Source organism: Schistocerca cancellata, chromosome 4, assembly GCF_023864275.1.
Source record: "Schistocerca cancellata isolate TAMUIC-IGC-003103 chromosome 4, iqSchCanc2.1, whole genome shotgun sequence".
NCBI lineage: Eukaryota > Metazoa > Arthropoda > Insecta > Orthoptera > Acrididae > Schistocerca > Schistocerca cancellata.
Genome location: NC_064629.1, coordinates 59,424,687 through 59,440,862, shown reverse-complemented (window position 1 = coordinate 59,440,862; position 16,176 = coordinate 59,424,687). Strand labels below are relative to the sequence as shown.

Here is a 16,176-nt window from a genome sequence, read left to right as displayed (position 1 = left end):
TTTATCGTGCACATTATGCCAAAATATAGACTTCTGAAGCTTCTTAGATTACTCTGTTTTTATGAACAACCAACCCAAGCTGAATGACTGCCAGCCAACAAATTCACTCTTGTATTTGAAATTTGGTGAAAGTTTATGGGGAAACAATATTACTTCTTACGAGGAGAAAATATAACCACAGATGAGCGACTATTACCAAGCAAATAAGATGAAGTTTCACTCAATGCATGCTCAACAAGCCTAACAAATATGGTCTCGAATTGTCGACTGCTGCCAATGGAACATAAATATAATGTTTTGCCTTGCCTTGGAAAAGAGGACAAGCACTGGAAGTAGTAGTAACTCAGATTAAGTTGCCATACATCTCATGGAGCCATATCTAAATCAAGGAAGAGAAGTAACTACAGGCAACGTCTTCAAAAAAACTTTATTACTTGGTACACTAAAAAAGTTCTGTTATAAAATCCCTGATGGGGTAAAGAAGCTAAATGCTGAAATACACTATTCCACCATTCTGCGCCAGACTGTCAGCACAGACTGTATACCACAGAAAGAAGAGGAAAAAATGTCATTACTCTAAACACACTGCATGCTAAAGTAATAATAAGTAAAGAAGACACCAAACCGTAAAATTCTGCAATGTTACAAAATATGGTGTGGACATGGTTGGTCAAATGACCCATGAACATACTACAAAGGTTGCATGTATGAGATGGCAATGCATACTACTTCAACATCTTGGACACAGTGGCAATAAATGCAGGGGTCATCTACAAAATAGTAATTTAGAAGAAAATGGAAAAGAAGAAGTTAATACTTAAACTGCCAAATGAACTCAAGGGAACGAAAGAACAGCAAGATGAACAGACAGAAAGAAGAGGAAAGGGACCAAAATCATCTAGAAAGTGGAAGAAATGCCGAATGAGCGTCTTCGAAGGTAACAAAGCCAACGAAAACCGTGTAAAGTGCCACAAAGCCAAGTGTGCAAAATGTTTGCGTAAAACATAAGTCATTGTGCTAAGTGCATCTAGCGGATTCCAATGATTTCAGCAAACACTACAGCAAAGCTGTGTGTAGAAAACATGCGCATATAATATGGACCTGTATAGTAAATGTGTCTAGAAGGTTCGACAAAATATTATATCAAAATCTACAGTTTAGGAAACTTGTTAGAATGAGCAACGTAAATTAGCATGATAATTTTTTGTTGAAATAAAAAATAAATAAGTAATGTATTAAGCATAATATTAATCCTGTGGTGAATCTGTCCACTGCAGCAGACAGTTGGGCGTTTTCAATCAGTCCTGAGGCTGCAAACGCACAGACCATTCCTGTAGACTATGCCTACTGGCGCAGTGCAGTGCCCTGCATGCATTTGCAGCCTCAGGACTGATTGGAAACGCCAAAGAAGTGGCCATTAGCGGCTGTCCACTGCAATGGACATGTGCACCACATGGTTAAGTAGTTATTGTCATAAATAGACCTCTAAGGTTCTAAAAATTTTAAATTAGGTACCTAAAATAGGTTTTATCACTTACAAAAATAGGTTATAAAAATCACAAAATAGGAAACCAAAATCTGACATATAACTGTCGAGAAAGATACATTGACAAAAATCCACATTATATTACTGTCCATGTCCATAATTACGGTTACAGTAAATAACTAATACTTTCTCCAGATTTTCCGTTGCGAAACTGCATCTCTTGCCTGTTAATAGAATCTGGGAATGAGAGTTCCCCGTCAACAGATGTTACCGGAGCATATTTAAATGACGGTATTAGGCGCATTGGGACTGCACACTCATGTTCCGTTGATTTATCTGATAATATGTCACTGTGCAGAGAGTGGTTAGTCTTGGCTTCATTTGTAGCACGTTCTTTAGTTTCTCCCTAACCTTCATACCAATAGAACCTGGGACCAAGTTGATTTTTTCTGTCACGTCTTCTATCAATCGCAGTTAACACTCTAGAGCTTTCATAATAGGGACTAAAAATGCATAATGAGATTTTATGCATGAAATTCCGTTGGAAATTGTTGGGTCCTTTAGAAGATCTTTAGCTGAAGTAATGCTCACTGCCTCCTCCTACAATTTAAGAACAATGTTGTTAATATCTTCCATATGCTTGCTGTAATACTCCACGGCCTCTAACCACGTTCTCCAGCAAGTATGTACAAGTTCTGGTGGAAGTGGTACGTTGCGAAGTTCCTCTCGAAATAACTGGATTCTTATAGGTGCATCAATAAAGCCCTTTTTGATGGTTGAAACTAGCTTATTTGCATGTGGAAATTTTAGACATATCGTCTCAGCTACGCGATTCATTACATGGGCAAGACGTGATATGGAGCGAAGCTGGGTAAAATAATTTCAACAATTTAACAGTAGCAATCACGTAGATTGGAAGTATTTCATTTTCATCTAGACAGTTAGGGGTAAGTAATTTGAGGGTTTTATCAACCAAGTGAGCAACTGTTTCCTGGTTAGTCTTTTTTAGCTCCTTGCTGCAGATCAGATAAGGTACAGAGCGAGTGTCAGGATCTAACTTTCCAACAACCAAATTAGCCACATATCGACCTTGTCTGTCAGTTATCTCATCGACAGAGATTCACATGTATCAATAGCCTCAATCTTCACTTACCCTTCTCAACGTATTTTCATATAAAGTATCTAAATAGTGGTTTCTCAGTGTCAATTCTGATGGAATACTGAGGTCACAGTATTTCTCTAGAAAACTTTTGAACTGGCTATTTTCGGCTGCATTGAATGGTATATGTTTGCTGCAACAATGGCTCGACACAGGTCAAGATGAAATTCGTTTTTGTTTGTCGCATCTGGTTTTATTACAAACGTTTGTTTCAAGATTTTTTTTTTTATTGCCTGATGTTTAACCCTGCAACATGCTAATTTAAATGCGACCTCTGTTCAGAAAGTACCTAAAAACAAAAAGAAATGAGAAATATTTTGTGGAGGAATTTATATACAAAACCTACTTAGCAAAATTAACTTACATTAAAGATTTAGAAACAATATTTGTGCATTCGCATGTGTCTGGTCCAGGTTAACTCGGGAGAAACAGTGGTATCACTGTTCTCTGAGTGGGCGTAGCAGATAAAAGGTTAAGATTTTACTTACGTCTTTGTTGCACACATTGCAGTGAATAACTCTTCCGTCAGTAAAGAAATCAGGAAATTCTTGTAACCACAGACGAATCAGAAATGAGGAGCGCCGGAACAAAAACCGATAAATCCACATTTGCTGTTAATACAGAAAGTAACAAATAGTGATCTCTGAGTGGTTGCACAAGCTATGAAAAGAAGAAACACACCATGATGCAGTAACAGGAAACACTATTCAGTGTGTCCAATCGATTGCCAGATTTCTTTCTATTACCCAGATATTAAACGCAACAAAAGGGAGATATCTGGTTGTGATCCGACGTTTGGAGTTATCGGATCGTGTTCCGACCGAATTGGATATATCAGGTTTTCTGTAGGCACCGTAGTTTGATACTATCGTACTGCGACTATAGGAGTATTTCGACACTGGTCATTTGCTGCCAGTCAAGTGAGGCAAATATCCAGACAGTAATACGGCTTCGTCATACCTACACATAACTCGTTGGGGTTGTGGTATTGTGGGGTGTAAAATGGATGAAGGACGCATAGTGAAAGATATTAACATAGGCGTGCGGCGACCCAGAAGACGAGAAAGGAAAACAGCAGTGGACCGAGCAAACCGATATGTATGGTAATCGTATTGTCGTACTACATTATTGGGGCATGTGGCCTTCATGGATTATAAGGGTTGCTCGCTTTTCGTTGGCATCGTGATGCTGATTCTCTAGGATTAGACCTTGCATTGCCTTGCAAGCATAATTCAGCAAAATTACAATGTTCAAAAATATCGATGAAATATCTTCTTCGAAACAGGCAAAGTTCATGGTTCATGGTGTGGCTTCCTGTAGTCATGTCCTAGTTCATGAACCACGGGCAACGTATGAGTGGCCAAGTAAGTGGTCCCGACAGTCGGGATACCAGTTACTTTGGAATAAGGCTGTGCATCTCGGGCATATTCTGAGTCGTGGTCACCTTTGTGCTCATACGGCAAAGACTACCAAATCCACCGGTTAGTCCCTCAGCCGTTAGGGGTAAAACCCAATGGGACTCGGGCAAGTAAGGCTAGCAACCTGCTTCCCTGGTACTTTAAATATGATGCTGGCAACAATCAGAGCAAAATGCCTCGGACCTTTGGAGGTGACGGAGTCCCACCTCTAACTGACAAACCAGGGACTCCTAAGATACGACTTGGCAAACAAATGGTAATGAGATGAGGAGCTATTAATATCAATGTGGGCTACTCTGGGAAGAAGGTAGAGCTGGCAGAGGCTGCAAGTAAGATGGGGCTGGACATTTTAGCTGTTAGTGACATTCAGGTAAGGGGTGAGAAAGAAGAGGAAGTGGGAGAATACAAGGTCTACCTGTCAGGAGTCAAAGCAGGAATAGCACAATGGGCTGTAGGGCTTTACATCAGGAAAGAAATGGAACCCATTGTAGTTGCAATAAGGTATGTAAACGAACGACTGATGTGGATAGATTTGACAGTGTCTAGCAAGAAAATTAGGATTGTGTCAGTATATTCGCATTGTGAAGGGACAGATCAAGATAAGATGGATAGTTTTTATGAGGCACTCAGTGATGTAGTTGTTAGAGTAAAGGACAACGACAGTGTTCTGCTCATGGGTGATTTTAACGCCAGGATTGGAAATCGAACAGAAGGGTATGAAAAGGTTATGGGTAAATTTGGAGAGGATATGGATTTTTTTTTTTTTTTTTTTTTTTTTTTTTGGTTGGGTTTAAGGGCGCTCAACTGCTGAGGTCATTAGCGCCCAGTCACTGTTGTTTGAGCACATGGAATCTGGTAAAACTCAAGGGGATGGAGGGGACACCCGAAGGACCCGACAAAGATGCAGACAAAATAAGTAAAAGGATTAAATGTCCTTGGACAAGCCAGTTAAAGTTATAAAACGCAGAATACGAGCAGCTGCTCGAGCGTCATCAGCTAAAACATCCGGTAAAGTAGATGGCAGGGACAGGACAACACGAAATTGACTAAAACGGGGACACGACAATAAAACATGGCGCACTGTTAATGCCTGACCACAAGGGCACTGCGGGGCTGGGTCACCGGAGAGCAGGTAGCGGTGGCTAAACCGGCAATGCACAATCCGCAACCTGGTCAGAAGGACCTCCTCGCGCCGAGATGGTCGGGAGGATGTTGTCCAAGCAGTTGGTACCGGTTTTACTGCCCGGAGCTTGTTTCCTTGGAGGGATGACCAAGCATCCCACCACAACGACACAAGCCTCTTACAGACATCCCCACGAACGTCGGATGACGGGACACAATGGGAGGCTGGCCGAGGCAGGAGGACTGCAGCCTTGGCTGCAGCATCCGCAGCCTCATTCCCAGGCACTCCCACATGTCCGGGAACCCACAGAAAGCTGACAGAACCACCGTTATCAGCCAAAGAATGGAGGGACTGCTGTATCCGTTGTATCAAGGGATGGACCGGATAGGGAGCTCCAAGGCTCTGAAGAGCACTGAGTGAGTCAGAGCAGAGTACATATGATGAATGGTGGTGGCGGCGGGCATACTGAACGGCCTGATGGAGAGCAAAAAGCTCGGCCGTAAAGCTGGAACATTGGTCGAGGAGCCTGTATTTAAATGTGGCGGCCCCGACGACAAAGGCACAGCCGACACCATCGTCAGTTTTGGAGCCATCGGTGTAAATAAAGGTGTGACCGGCAAGTCGAGCACGAAGTTCGGCAAACCGTGAGCAATACATTGCAGCCGGAGTACCATCCTTCGGGAGTGAGCTGAGGTCGAGATAAATATGAACCGGAGCCTGGAGCCAAGGTGGTGTCGGGCTCTCACCCTCTCTGAAGGTGGTAGGGAGGGCAAAATCCAATTGTCTAAGCAGGCGACGGAAGCGGACTCCGGGGGGCAGCAGGGTAGACACATACAACCCGTACTGACGGTCGAGGGAATCGGCGAAGAAGGACTTGTAAGAGGGGTGGTCGGGCATAGACGACAGCCGGCAGGCATACCGACACAGCAGTACGTCGCGCCGGTAGGTCAACGGTAACTCGGCAGCTTCAGCATAAAGACTCTCGACAGGACTAGTGTAGAAGGCTCCGGTCGCAAGACGTAACCCTCGATGGTGGATGGAGTTGAGCCGGCGTAAGAGGGACGGCCGAGCGGACGAGTAGACGAAGCTCCCATAATCCAGCTTCGATCGGACTATGGACCGATACAAGCGAAGCAGGACAGTGCGATCCGCTCCCCAAGATGAACCGCTAAGAACTCTGAGGACATTAAGGGAACGTGTACAACGGGCCGCCAAATAAGAGACGTGTGGAGACCAACACAGTTTCCTGTCCAACGTGAGCCCTAGAAACTTAGTTGTGTCCACGAATGGGAGAACAACGGGACCGAGATGTAAGGATGGCGGAAGGAACGCTTTATATCGCCAAAAGTTGATACAAACCGTCTTTTCTTCAGAGAACCGGAAGCCATTTGCCACACTCCATGAGTAGAGGCTGTCTAGACAACGCTGAAGGCAGCGCTCCAGGAGGCATGTTCTCTGGGCACTGCAGTAGATCGCGAAGTCATCGACAAAGAGAGAGCCTGAGACATTAGGTGGAATGCAATCCATAATGGGATTGATCGCGATGGCAAAAAGGGCTACGCTCAAGACGGAGCCCTGAGGCACTCCGTTCTCCTGGAGGAAGACGTCGGACAATACGGAGCCCACACGTACCCTAAACTTTCGATCCGTTAAAAAGGAATCAATAAAAAGGGGCAGGCGACCGCGTAGGCCCCACCTGTGCATAGTGCGGAGGATACCTCCTCTCCAACAGGTGTCATAAGCCTTCTCCAAGTCGAAGAACACGGCTACCGTTTGGCGCCTTCGCAAAAAGTTGTTCATGATGAATGTCGACAAGGTCACGAGGTGGTCAACAGCGGAGCGGCGGCGACGAAAGCCGCATTGGACATTAGTAAGTAGCCGTCGAGATTCAAGAATCCAGACTAACCGAGCATTAACCATGCGCTCCATCACCTTACAGACACAGCTTGTAAGAGAAATGGGGCGGTAACTAGAAGGAAGGTGTCTATCCTTCCCGGGTTTGGGTATAGGAACAACAACGGCGTCACGCCAACGCATGGGGACTTGACCTTCGGTCCAGACGCGATTGTAGGTACGGAGAAGGAAGCTTTTGCCCGCCGGAGAAAGGTGTGCCAGCATCTGAACGTGAATGGCATCCGGCCCCGGAGCAGAGGACCGGGACAGTGCAAGCGCACGTTCGAGTTCCCGCATAGTAAAGGGGGCATTATAGGTTTCCAGATTCAGCGAGTGGAAGGAAGGTCGCCGAGCCTCTTCTGCCTCTTTCCTGGGAAGGAAGGCAGGACGGTTATGGGCGGAGCTTGAAACCTCCTCGAAAAAGCGGCCAAAGGCGTTGGCGACAGCCACCGGACCGCATTACCTGAGGTCAGGCCAGGTACCGAGGAGTGGGCCTTAATACCCGACAGCCGGCGCAGGCTACCCCAAACGACGGAAGATGGAGTAAAACTGTTAAAGGAGCCGGAGAAAGAGGCCCAACAAGCTTTTTTGCTGTCTTTGATGACTCTACGGCATTGCGCTCGGAGTCGTTTGTATTCAATACAATTCGCCAACGTAGGATGGCGGCGAAAGGTGCGTAAAGCACGTCGTCGAGCACGGATAGCGTCCCTACAAGCCTCGTTCCACCAGGGGACGGAAACGCGACGTGAAGAAGTAGTACGAGGAATGGAACGTTCGGCAGCATGGATGATAACAGCCGTGAGGTATTCGACCTGACTGTCACAACTGGGAAAATCGTGGTCCGGAAAGGTCGCCAGGGATGAGTAAAGTCCCCAGTCAGCTTTCAGTATGTTCCAGCTCGAAGGACGTGGGGATGGGGTGTGGTGCAGGAGACGAACGACACAGGGGAAGTGGTCGCTCGAATAGGTGTCAGAAAGGACATACCACTCGAGCCGACGGGCAAGAGTGGTAGAACATATCGAGAGGTCCAAGTGGGAGAAGGTATGAGTGGAGTCCGAGAGGAAAGTCGGGGTGCCGGTATTGAGGCAGACAAGATTGAGATGGTTGAAGACATCTGCCAAGAGTGAGCCTCTTGGACAGGATGCAGGAGAGCCCCAAAGGGGATGATGGGCATTGAAGTCGCCAAACAATAAAAACGGCGGGGGAAGCTGAACGATCAGGTGCATCATGTCAGCCCGACTAACGGCAGACGACGGTGGAGTGTAGATGGTACAAACTGAAAAAGTAAAAGCAGAAAGAGTAATGCGGACAGCTATTGCTTGGAGTGGGGTGGTCAATGGGATGGGATGGTAATAGACGTCGTCGCGAATGAGCAACATGACCCCACCATGAGCTGGGACACCGTCCACAGGGGTAAGGTCATACCGCTCCGAGGTATAGTGGGTAAAGGCAATACAGTCAGTCGGGCGCAAATTGGTTTCCTGGAGTCCAAGGACGAGCGGACAGTGCAGGCGGAGGAGCAGTTGTAATTCCTCCCGATGAGATCGAATACCTCTTATGTTCCAATGAAACAACGCCATCGCTAGTCAAAAAGTTGGGGGAACGAGACGGGGGAAGAGCTGGTCACCTCGACGGCCGCGGAGGGCCAGGTTGCGAGGGAACAACGCTACAACCGACGGGAGGCGGATCCGGTTCCATCGACTGGTCGCCAGCTGCGGCCGCTGTCCCTTGTTGTGTAGGAGGGGCAGCATCATTTGCCGACGAAAGGCCAGCTGAGCGCCTGGCAGCAGAGCGTCCCGGCGAAACTGAGGACGGCCGGGAGCGGCGACTCACGGATGGAGCGTCAGTCGAAACGCGCCGGGGTGGAGAGGGGGATAGAGACTTCTTCTTGGAGGCCTTCTTGGAAGGCCGAGGAGGCACAGGGATGGTGGGCTGGACCCGAAGAAGGTCCTCACGCGCGGGGTCCGTTTTGGAACGCCGGACCTCGGAAGCCGGGGTCCGGAACGTGTCCCCGATGGACGCCTGAGAAGAGGATCGCTTCTCAGGTGGCGTGTGGGGAGAAGGAGGAGGAAGGATGGCCCCTGGGGCAGAGGGGGTGGGGGCCACGGGGGAGGAGGATTTGGAAGGGAGGGATTTGGGAGGCGGAGGCAGAGCCCCCTGATGGGCGGAGGAGGCGGAGGGGGGACAGGAGAGGGGTGAGGATACCGCGGAAGGAGTGGACACAACTGAGGCAAATGAAGTGGTCAATGGCACGGGATGGAGGCGGTCGTACTTTTTCCTGGCCTCAGAATAAGACAGCCGATCCAAAGTTTTGATTTCTTGTATCTTCTTCTCCTTCTGATATGCGGGGCAGTCTGAGGATCTAGGCGAGTGGACGCCAGGACAATTAACGCACCGAGGTGGTGGGGTGCATGTATGTTCCTCACGAAGAGGACGGCCACAATCGCCACAGAGGGGCTCAGCCTCACACCGTGACGACATGTGCCCAAAGCGCAAACACCTAAAACAGCGCATAGGAGGCGGAACGTAGGGTCGCACGTCATCACACCGGTAGCACATTACCTTTACCTTCTCCGGGAGAACGTCCCCCTCGAAGGCGAGGATAAAGGCCCCAGTGTCGATGCGACGGTCGTTGGGGCCGCGCTGGACTCGCCGGACGAAATGCACGCCTCGGCGCTCCAGGTTGGCCCTGAGCTCCTCATCAGATTGTAGCAGGAGGTCACGATGAAAAATAACCCCCTGCGTCCTATTGAGTGCCAGATGTGGGACAATGGAGACTGGGATGTCCCATAGGCGGTCGCACGCCTGGATCGCCGCCGACTGTGTGGCGGACGTGGTCTTGATAAGTACGGACCCTGAACGCATCTTGCTGAGAGCCTCGATTTCCCCGAAGATGTCCTCAATGTGCTGAACAAAGAACATGGGCTTGGAGGTGGCGAATGTCCCCCCATCAGTTCGAGAACAGACCAAATAGCGGGGGAAGTACTTCGCTCCAAGCCGGCGGGCCTGTCCCTCCTCCCATGGAGTGGCCAAGGGGGAAGGGGCAGGAGAACCAGAACCAGAAACGGTACTTTTTCTTTTGAAAGACTCGGCCGCAGAGCGACCCGATACGTGGTGACGTTTCATCTGCGAAACGTCCGCCCCGATACCACCCACTCCGACCAGGGGCTCTCCCCACGGGCGCCACCCAGCCGCAGCAAGGGCCACCTGGCAGGATGACCATTGCCGGGAGTCCTGATGCCCCAAGGAGACGGGCATCTACTCCTTGGCCGACGTGGGGAGGGTGCAGCTCAGGTATCGGCAGTACGATCCCTGTGTTGTCAGGGGGCTACAACCTAGAGGGTACATGACGACCCCACCACAACGGGCTGGCTACCGTGCTGGATTTCTGGTGCCATGGAAAGCCCATCATGATCGCTGGTGCAGATGGAGACGCACTATGGGCGTAACTGGGACAACCCAAAAGGCGTTTAGGCCCAATTTGAGTAATAGTGGGTATGGTTACAACGCCGGTGCAATGCTGAGTGCCAAGGTCTGAGTGCACTTAGGACCAGTGGTACACCACGTAAGGTGTCCTTCCCCAAAAGGCTCGTACTTCTGTAGAAATTTAGAAAAATGGAGGTCAAACCCCAAGGGGGACCATCACATGGAAGGCCGAAACAGTTGAAACTCCTTTTAGTCGCCTCGTACGACAGGCAGGAATACCTCGGGCCTATTCTTACCCCGGACCCGCAGGGGGGGAGAGGATATGGAGGCCAACAGGAACGGGAAACAACTCTTGGATTTCTGTGCCAGTATGGGCTTAGTAATCACAAACTCCTTTTTTAAACATAAGAACATTCACCGGTATACTTGGCAAGGCAGGGGAACCAGATCTGTCATTGACTATATAATAACAGATCAGGAATTCAGGAAGGCTGTGAGGGACACACGTGTATTCAGGGGATTCTTTGATGACACTGATCATTATTTAATCTGCAGTGAAATTGGGATTGTGAGGCCGAACCAGATCTGTCATTGACTATATAATAACAGATCAGGAATTCAGGAAGGCTGTGAGGGACACACGTGTATTCAGGGGATTCTTTGATGACACTGATCATTATTTAATCTGCAGTGAAATTGGGATTGTGAGGCCGAAAGTGCAGGAGGTCAGGTCCATATGTAGGAGGATAAGAGTGGAGAAACTTCAGGATAAGGAAATCAGGCACAAGTACATAACACCGATCTCAGAAAGGTACCAGTTAGTTGAATGTAGTCAATTACAGTCATTGGAAAAGGAAAGGACAAGGTACAGGGACATAGTACTAGAAGTGGCTAAAGAATGTCTTGGAACAGTAGTGTGTAAAAGTAGGATGAAGCAAACAGCTTGGTGGAATGATACAGTCAAGGCAGCCTGTAAAAGGAAAAAGAAGGCGTATCAAAAATGGCTACATACCAGAACCCAGGTAGACAGAGAAAGTTATGTTGAAGAAAGAAACAAAGCCAAACAGATAATTGCAGCATCCGAGAAGAAATCGTGGGAAGACTTTGGAAACAGGTTGGAGACTATGGGTCAAGCTGCTGGAAAACCATTCTGGAGTGTAATTAGCAGTCTTCGAAAGGGAGGTAAGAAGGAAATGACAAGTATTTTGGACAGGTCAGGAAAACTGCTGGTGAATCCTGTGGATGCCTTGGGCAGATGGAGGGAATATTTTGAAGAGTTTCTCAATGTAGGTGAAAATGCGATCAGTAATGTTTCAGATTTCGAGGTAGAATGGGATAGGAATGATGACGGAAATAGGATCACATTTGAGGAAGTGGAAAAAATGGTTAATAGATTGCAGTGCAATAGAGCGGCTGGGGTGGATGAAATTAAGTCGGAACTCATCAAATACAGTGGAATGTCAGGTCTTAAATGGCTACACAGGATAATTGAAATGGCCTGGGAGTCGGGACAGGTTCCATCAGACTGGACAAAAGCAGTAATCACACCAATCTTTAAACATGGAAACAGAAAAGATTGTAACAACTACAGAGGTATCTCTTTAATCAGCGTTGTGGGTAAAATCTTCTCAGGTATTGTTGAAAGAAAAGTGCGAGTATTAGTTGAGGACCAATTGGATGAAAATCAGTGTGGGTTTAGGCCTCTTAGAGGTTGTCAGGACCAGATCTTTAGCTTACGGCAAATAATGGAGAAGTGTTATGAGTGGAACAGGGAATTGTATCTATGCTTTATAGATCTAGAAAAGGCATACGACCGCGTTCCTAGGAGGAAGTTATTGTCTGTTCTACAAGATTATGGAATAGGAGGCAAACTTTTGCAAGCAATTAAAGGTCTTTACATGGATAGTCAGGCAGCAGTTAGAGTTGACGGTAAATTGAGTTCATGGTTCAGAGTAGTTTCAGGGGTAAGACAAGGCTGCAACCTGTCTCCACTGTTGTTCATATTATTTATGGATCATATGTTGAAAACAATAGACTGGCTGGGTGAGATTAAGATATGTGAACACAAAATAAGCAGTCTTGCATATGCGGATGACTTAGTTGTGATGGCAGATTCGATTGAAAGTTTGCAAAGTAATATTGCAGAGCTAGATCAGAAATGTAAGGACTATGGTATGAAGATTAGCATCTCCAAAACGAAAGTAATGTCAGTGGGAAAGAAATATAAACGGATTGAATGCCAAATAGGAGGAACAAAGTTAGAACAGGTGGACGGTTTCAAGTACTTAGGATGCATATTCTCACAGGATGGCAACATAGTGAAAGAACTGGAAGCGAGGTGTAGCAAAGCTAATGCAGTGAGCGCTCAGCTACGATCTACTCTCTTCTGCAAGAAGGAAGTCAGTACCAAGACTAAGTTATCTGTGCACCGCTCAATCTTTCGACCAACTTTGTTGTATGGGAGCGAAAGCTGGGTGGATTCAGGTTACCTTATTAACAAGGTTGAGGTTACGGATATGAAAGTAGCTAGGATGATTGCAGGTACTAGTAGATGGGAACAATGGCAGGAGGGTGTCCACAATGAGGAAATCAAAGAAAAACTGGGAATGAACTCTATAGATGTAGCAGTCAGGGCGAACAGGCTTAGATGGTGGGGCCATGTTACACGCATGGGAGAAGCAAGGTTACCCAAGAGACTCATGGATTCAGCAGTAGAGGGTAGGAGGAGTCGGGGCAGACCGAGGAGAAGGTACCTGGATTCGGTTAAGAATGATTTTGAAGTAATAGGTTTAACAACAGAAGAGGCACCAATGTTAGCACTGAATAGGGGATCATGGAGGAACTGTATAAGGGGGGCTATGCTCCAGACTGAACGCTGAAAGGCATAATCAGTCTTAAATGATGATGATGATGATGATGATGATGATGATGATGAACAGGCAAAGGTATTATAATAATCATTCAAAAGTGGCACAGGACGTGTTCCTTACTCGTTTAATTGTAGCACATGCACCACGACGGCGACGAGAAAGTACAGGATTACCAGGAAAGGAAAGGAGGGGACGTGCATTTAGTACCACATATTACCTAACGGATGTAAGACAAAATAGACCTACATGTATGTAAGGAATTGCTTATGAAGGTGTTTTCTGTTAAAAAGTATAGTGTGCATGCAATTGCTCACTAAGACAGTGTTTGAGGGACGTGGTGACCGGAAGTCCCTAAAATCAGCTGAGAAGGCAAAATTGAGAGAATTTTTAGGTAAACTTCCGGAAACCGAGAGCCACTATAACAGACGTAAATCCAAAGTATTTATTTGTCCTGTGAGCTAAGTCAAAGGAAACTACAGAAACTATACAACGGTTCTGTTGCCCCGCATTTGCAGATCAAGATGTCTATGCTTCACGAGGTATTTACGCGCTCGTTTAATATTGGTTTTCAGTCACCTTCCTCTGATGCTTGCAGTACATGCATTGTACTAGCACAAAAAAATAAAAGATGCAACCGATACTTATAGCAAGAGAGTCTTAATGACGAAGAAACGAGTACATACCTTAGTGCAAAGGTATTTCTTAACTCGTGTAAAACCAATGATCCTGATTCAGTGTCATTCTGTTTTGACTAACAACAAGACCAACTCCTGCCACGAACACCTAGCCAAGAATCATTTTATGCACGACAAATCAGTTTATATACTCTTTGCTTCGTCGGAGTGAACTCGAGGAACGCAGCGTTTTATTAATGGACCGAGGACGTAGGCGGCAGAGGAGCTACGGAGGTTGGTCCAGCACTGCTACATTACTTGGATTCGTTGGAATTGGACGGAGCAAGAATGTTGAGGTTATTCTGTGATGGGTGTGGGGCTCAAAACAAAAATTCCCACATTATACGCACCATCATGTTTTTTTTTTTTGTGGTTTTAGGGCGCAAAACTTCTATGATCATTAGCGCCCAGCCCGTGACTTAAGACAGTAAAAAACCGAAATTGAAAACCAGCAGCAATAGGAACAAAGTCAGAAAATTGGAGAAACTAAAAATAGAAGAATGCTTAAAAATCCACTACAGAAAGGGGGTGGTTGTCCCCAAAAAAAGCTTCAAATGACTGACGTCATTTCACTGTCACTAATAATCGACGATAGATCAGGCGATAGCTGTAGACGGGAGCGTAACGGATTAAAATAGGGGCATTCAATTAAAAGGTGTCTTACCGTCCACAGCTGAGAGCAGTGGGGACAGAGTGGGGGAGGATCGCCGCTTAAAAGATGTCGATGGCTAAAACGACAGTGCCCTATCCGGAGTCTAGCTAAAATTACCTCCTCCCGACGACGCGTTCGGGAGGAAGAGGTCCAAGCGCAAGGAAGGGCTTTCACTTCCCGCAATTTATTACGGGCAAATGCCGACCAATGCGCATGCCATAAATGAGCAACTTGGCGACATAAACCGCTCCGTAGATCGGTGAAGGGAAGCGACTGAACAGCTGGCCGAGGAAGAGAGACTGCAGCCTTGGCCGCTATATCGGCCGCCTCATTCCCACAGATACCAGCGTGTCCCGGGAGCCAGAGGAACGCCACCGAGACGCCCCCCAGGTGGAGCAAGCGCAGACAGTCCTGAATCCGGTGGACCAGAGGGTGCACAGGGTAAAGAGCTTGGAGACTGAGGAGAGAGCTGAGAGAATCTGAGCAGATAACGTACTGTATCCGCTGATGGCGGCGGATGTAGTGGACAGCCTGGAGAACAGCGTAAAGCTCCGCAGTATAAACCGAATACTGGTCGGGAAGCCGAAAGCGATTTGGGGTGTCGCGAACAATATAGGCACTCCCTACACCTAACGATGTTTTCGAGCCGTCGGTGTAAACAAATGTGGCGTCCGTCATTTCTGCACATAGAGCAGCAAATGCACGACGATAAACAAGTGTAGGGGTACCATCCTCGGGAAATTGACAAAGGTCACGGAGCAGGCACGTCCGGGGACGGAGCCAAGGCGGTGCTGTACCCCAAGTTGTCAAGAAGGTTTTAGGAAAGCGGAAGGAAAGAGAATGGAGCAGTTGACGGAAGCAGACTCCCGGGGGTAGTAGGGAGGAGGAGCGGCCTGCATACCCTACATCAAAGGAGGCGTCGAAAAAAAGGTCATGGGCTGGATTAGCAGGCATGGAAGACAGATGGCTAGCATAACGACTCAGGAGGACTGCTCGCCGATTGGACAGCGGAGGTTCAGCAGTCTCAGCATAAAGGCTTTCCACAGGGCTGGTGTAAAAAGCTACAGACACTAAACGTAATCCACGGTGGTGGATAGAGTCGAGACGCCGAAGAATAGACGGCCGAGCAGAGGAGTAGACTATGCTTCCATAATCCAATTTCGAGCGCACTAAGGCGCGATAGAGGCGGAGAAGGACCACTCGGTCCGCTCCCCAGGAGGTACCATTCAGGACACGGAGGGTGTTAAGCGATCGCAGACAGCGAGCCGAAAGATAGGAAACGTGGGAGGACCAGCACAGTTTTCTGTCAAACATAAGACCAAAGAATTTAGCGACGTCTGAAAACGGAAGGTTGACAGGACCTAGATGTAAGGAGGCCGGAAGAAACTCCTTACGTCGCCAAAAATTGACACAAACGGTCTTACTGGGTGAGAAACGGAAGCCAGTTTCGATGCTCCACGAGTGGAGGCGATCGA

At 47.5% G+C, this 16,176-nt stretch overlaps 1 protein-coding gene across 2 annotated transcripts in view; it reads right to left on the bottom strand.

Moving 5' to 3' along the window:
• Positions 1-16,176, bottom strand: part of LOC126183429 (eukaryotic translation initiation factor 2D) — a 184,418-nt gene that overhangs the window by 140,302 nt on the left and 27,940 nt on the right. Inside the window, exon 1 of one of the 2 annotated variants that reach the window (XM_049925404.1) lies at positions 3,134-3,238. The exons of the other annotated variant lie outside the window; for it this stretch is intronic. Coding sequence (XP_049781361.1) covers positions 3,134-3,150 — 17 coding nt within the window. The 5' untranslated portion in view covers positions 3,151-3,238. Of the gene's footprint in view, positions 1-3,133; positions 3,239-16,176 lie in introns of those variants that run through there. 2 annotated transcript variants of the gene reach the window in all.